The sequence below is a fragment of the Cebus imitator genome, unplaced genomic scaffold, assembly GCF_001604975.1.
Source record: "Cebus imitator isolate Cc_AM_T3 unplaced genomic scaffold, Cebus_imitator-1.0 Scaffold140, whole genome shotgun sequence".
NCBI classification, from domain to species: domain Eukaryota; kingdom Metazoa; phylum Chordata; class Mammalia; order Primates; family Cebidae; genus Cebus; species Cebus imitator.
This window is the reverse complement of record NW_016107455.1, coordinates 3,631,324-3,636,577: the sequence shown is the minus strand read 5'-3', so window position 1 is coordinate 3,636,577 and position 5,254 is coordinate 3,631,324. Positions and strand designations below refer to the sequence as shown.

The 5,254-nt window shown below is 42.6% G+C and overlaps 1 protein-coding gene across 1 annotated transcript in view; it reads right to left on the bottom strand.

Moving 5' to 3' along the window:
• Positions 1–5,254, bottom strand: part of PSMD11 (proteasome 26S subunit, non-ATPase 11) — a 40,650-nt gene that overhangs the window by 11,404 nt on the left and 23,992 nt on the right. The window contains exon 6 of the mRNA XM_017542193.2: positions 3,406–3,600. Coding sequence (XP_017397682.1) covers positions 3,406–3,600 — 195 coding nt within the window. The remainder of the gene's footprint in view (positions 1–3,405; positions 3,601–5,254) is intronic.

The following is a 5,254-nucleotide window of genomic DNA, read 5'->3' as shown; positions in this document are numbered from 1 at the left end:
TCTGTAATCCCAGCACTTTGGCAGGCCAAGGCAGCCAGAACACTTAAGGTCAGGAGTTCAAGACCAGCCTGGCCCACAGAGCAAAACCCCATATCTACTAAAAATATAAAAATTAGCCAGGTTTGGTGGCACATGCCTGTAATCCCAGCTACTCAGGTGACTGAGGCAGGAGACTCACTTAAATCCGGGAGGTGGAGGTTGCAGTGAGTCAAGATCACATCACTGCACTCCAGCCTAGGCGACAGAGTGAGACATTGTCTCAAAAAAGAAAAGAAAAAAGAAAAAAAAATCTACCCCAACTCCATTAACTTACTGATGAGGTCAGGAAAGGATAAAGAACCTGCCCTGCCAGGCACAGTAGTTCACATCTGTAATCTCAACACCTTGGGAGGCCAAGGCAGGCGGATCACCTGAAGCTAGGGGTTCAAGACCACAACCGGGCAACATGGTGAAACCCCATCTCTACAAAAAATTAGCCAGGCGTGGTGGTGCATGTCCGTAGTCCCAGCCACTTACTTGTGAGGCTGAGGTAGGAAGGTCACCTGAGCCTGGGAGGTTAAGGCTACAGTGAGCTGTGATAGTGAAAATGCACTCCAGCATGGGTGAAAAAGTGAGAGCACCTCCAAAAAAGAATAAAAAGAAAGAACCTGCCCAAAGTTGTCATTGCCAGCTATGTGAGGGCTGAGATTAGAAGATGAGAATCCAGGTCTCTGACCTCCCAGCTCAATGTCATATTGCCATATTGCCAAATATAAATTCCCAAAGGAATTAGACACTTAAAAGGGACCTGAAAACACATACTGTACCATCTTTCTCCCATGCTTCTCACCACCATTCCAGTCCTGCTATCTTTTGGTGCCACAGGAAAAGGCCGTGTTTACCCTTCATGACATCACATTCACAGGTCAGGGAGTTGGCACTAATATCTCTAGACGGCCTGAATGACCTGTTTTAATAATACTAACTACTTTAAGATAGCTTTTCTAAGCTTGACAGTTTTATATTTATGCAGCTCTCATGGCGGGGAGAGGGAATCCAACGTCTTATATTTTGATTTCAAATATTTGTCATTTATGGATGTGCTTTAGCCTAAATGCACTCAGTGTACAGCTCTCAGATAATGCCAAATCCATGAATTTAACTACACATAGCTAAGCAGTATTTCTTCAGACTGATATACCCTAGTTGTCCTAACCAATTCTCTACTGCTTAGAAGTTGAGTTGCTCCCAATGAGCTTAACTTTGATTGCACCTGCTATTACTGCCAACCTATGCTATCACTTGGGATAACGTAAAAATTAGTTCTTTCCAAGTTTGGGAGGCATCTAAACCCTAAAATTCTGTATTTGTGTATATTAGCTCTAACTCTGCCCCAGCCCTTTAAGAAGTTACAGTCCTCAGCTCCATTCGTTTACCACAAGTACGTCCCAACATCTTTCACATCAAGATACACGTAGAAAGTATTCAGCATACTAGAGTCAAAGGATGACACTACTGACACACAATCCCAGGAACTCAATGTCAGCTGGAACCTCCTGACTTCACCATTTATTGAGTGATATATTCTTTCAGCCTACCCAAAAAACCTCCCACCTTGGGTCTATGGGAATCAGATCTTTTTCTACTACTGTTAAGTACAGAGGCCTCAAGGAATATCTCCTCTTCTCTGTAGCCAAGGAAAGCCCCTTCAACAACCTAGCAAACTATTAATGCTGCTAAACTAAATAAGACACATCTCCATTTTTCCACATTTCCCAGTATAGAGGGAGAACAGGCCAGACTCAAAAATAAGTATGGAAAAAAAAAAAAGATAAAATAAGGCCCAAGAACTGGTGCCAAACACATTAGTTAACAGGGGCCGTATCAGCACTCTGAGTGTCATGGCGGGTATATGAAGTTTGTTGTTAAAAACAAAAACAGGCAGGCGCAGTGGCTCATGCCTGTAATCCCAGCACTTTGGGAGGCCAAGACAGGCGGATCACCTGAGGTCAGAAGTTCAAGACCAGCCTGGACAGCATAGTGAAACCCTGTCTCTATTAAAATACAAAAATTAGCTGGGCATGATGGCGAGTGCCTATAATCCGAGCTACTCGGGAGGCTCAAACAGGAGAATTGCTTAAACCAGGGAGATGGTGGTTGCAGTGAGCTGAGATGGCGCGACTGCACTCCAGCCTGGGCAGCTAAGCAAGACACTGTCTCAAAAAAAAAAAAAAAAAAACCCAGAAAACAGAAACAAAAGTTGGGCATGGTGGCTCATGCCTATAATCCCAGCACTTTGAGAGGCCAAGGTGGGAAGGTTGCTTGAGCCCAGACCAGTCTGGGCAACATGGCGAAACCCCATCCCTACAAAATATACAATATACAAAAAGTTAGCTTGTTGTGCTCCTATAATCCCCAGCTACTAAGGAGACTAAGTTGGGAGGATCACTTGAGCCTGGGAAGCTGAGGCTGTGGTAAGCTGTGATTGCACCACTGTGCTACGACCTGGGCAACAGAGTGAGACCCCGTCTCAAAAACAAGGCAAAAACTAAAACCAAAAAGTAGACTCTCACTCATTCAACACAAACATTAATGAGAGTCTATCATGTGCCAATTATTACCATTTTACAGATGAGCTAAACGTAAATTAAGTAACTTGCCCCAAGTCACCACCATTCCAGTCCTGCTATCTTTTGGTACCACAGGAAAAGGCCATGTTTACCCTTCATGACATCACATACCTAGAAAGCAGCAAAACAAAATGTCAACCTAAGAAAGCCTGATCCTAGATCACTACAACCCTGACAAACAAGTTGAGTAGGCATTATCTTTTACAGATGAGAGGTAACACAAGCACTTAAACTAGTCCTCCACCTCCAATTCCAACATTCCTTCAATACTGATGCCTCCAGTAAAAAAATTAAATACAAAAGAAAGTATTCCACCTGCCAATTCATGGCTTCCTAGACCCACATTCACACGCTCCATCAGAAACTACATACAATACTCAGCTGAAACTGGGTTATCATTCCTCAGTCCTGATTTGAGGCCCTTTGTCAAAGTCAACCAATTGTACAAAGATTTCCAAGAGTCAACAGACTTAGGGTAAGCCTAAATGAAAATGCTGGAATTCTGAGTAAGTGGCTAAGAGGAAAGGTAAGGGAGTCTTCTAAGTACAACCTCTCTGGGGTTTGGTTCTAACAGTCAGATTGCCTGGTCAAGCAGTGATAGGTATGTTCTTAATACCTTTTAGGCAGTTAACTGGAGGGGAGCAGCTAGTTAGAACAGTAGCTTTCTAAGTGGTTCTCTGAAGAAGCTAGAGCCAAATCAGCCAGCTTTATTCTCCAGCCCCAACCCCCATTCCTTCTACCTATAAGGTAGATGAGCTTTAAGAAAACACATCCCAGGAATAGCTACGTCTGTTACCTGATTGCATGTCCAAGGTGGCCTGCAATTTAGGGGGGCAGTAGATGGCATTTGCTGTGGTTCGAGCAGAGGTTAAGGCAGCTCGGGCTTTCGGCAGGTTGCTCAGGGCATGGTACGTTTTGCTTTCTAAAAGCTGTACTTCCACCAAAAGGGCTTTGTCATCCATCTTTTTCAACTCCCGCAGCAGCTGAGAACCTGAAGAAGGAAAAGATATATTCTCCTTTACTGGCCATCAGCTTAATATCTAAACACTGTAACATCTCACTCCCCCACCCTCATAACACTCAGGATTTAAAAAAAAAATGCCTAAACTCAAAAAACATTACCTCTAGAACCCATGCAATAATTAAATTTTCCACTAATATGCTATCTTCCAAGAGAAAAACACACCTCTGAAGTTTTCTGCTTCCTAAGGACAACATTAGAGCCATGAGTCCTATGAGCTTACTCTTAAGATTTAAAAACAGTGGGAATCCCTACCTATAAAATGCTAAATCTAGTTATCCAGTTCAGAAAGGCACTTGATCTCGCTCTCTTCTTCTCCAGCAATCACAAGGCTATATAAGAACCCCAGGCACCCATGTTGATGGAGGAAGTAGAGTTCTGGATATACCAATGTTCTCCAGATACACCTTCTTCCCTGACTCCCCCATCTCAAACTAGAATATCAAATTCAAACAGACTTACACCATATATATAAATTGACTCAAAATGGATCAAAGACCTAAATTTAAGAGTGAAACCTATAAAACCTCTAGAAGAAAACAGAAATGAATCCCTGTAGCTTTGGATTTGGCAATGGTTTCTTAGACATAACACCAAAAGCATAAGCAACAATAACAAAAAACAGGTAACAGAACTTCACCAAAATTAAAATGTACTTCAAAGGACACCATCAAGAAAGTGAAAAAACAACCCACAGAACAAAAGAAAAAAAATTGCAAATCATGTATCTGGTAAGAGACTTTTATCCAGAATAAAAAACAAACCTAAATGCCCATCAACAGCAGACTGGATAAAGAAAATTCGGTACATATACACCATAGAATACAATGCAGCCATAAAAAAGAACAACATCATGTCCTCTGCAGGAACATGAATGGAGCTGGAGGCCATTATCCTTAGCAAAATAAAGCAGGAACAGAAAACCAAATACTGCATGCTCTCACTTATAAGTGGGAGCTAAATGATGAGAATACATAAACACATAGAGGGGAACACCACACACTAGGGCCTCTCAGAGGGTGGGAGGAGGGAGATGATCAAGAAAAATAACTAATGGGTACTAGGCTTAACACCTGGGTGACGAAATAATCTGAACAACAAACTCCACGACATAAGTTTACCTATATAACAAACCTGCACATGTACCCCTGAAGTAAAACTAAACTTAAAAAAAAAAAAAGAACTTCAGAATAAAAAAATAAAAACAGAGGGTATGGTGGTACACGCCTGTAGTCCTAGCTACGCAGGAGACTGGGACAGAAGGATTGCTGGAGCCCAGAATTGCCAGGCTGCCGTGAGCTACAATTGCACCACTGTACTCCATCCAGCCTGGGTGACAAAGACCCTGTTTCTAAAAAATAAAAATAACTCAATCAAAAAATAAGCAAAGGGGCTGGTCCGAGTGCAGTGGTGTTTACAACTAATTGATCACAACCAGTTACAGATTTCTTTGTTCCTTCTCTACTCCCACTGCTTCATTTGACTAGCCTTTAAAAAATAAAAATAGGCCGGGCACGGTGGCTCACGCCTGTAATCCCAGCACTGTGGGAGGCCGAGGCGGGTGGATCACGAGGTCAAGAGATCGAGACCATCCTGGTCAACATGGTGAAACCCCGTCTCTACT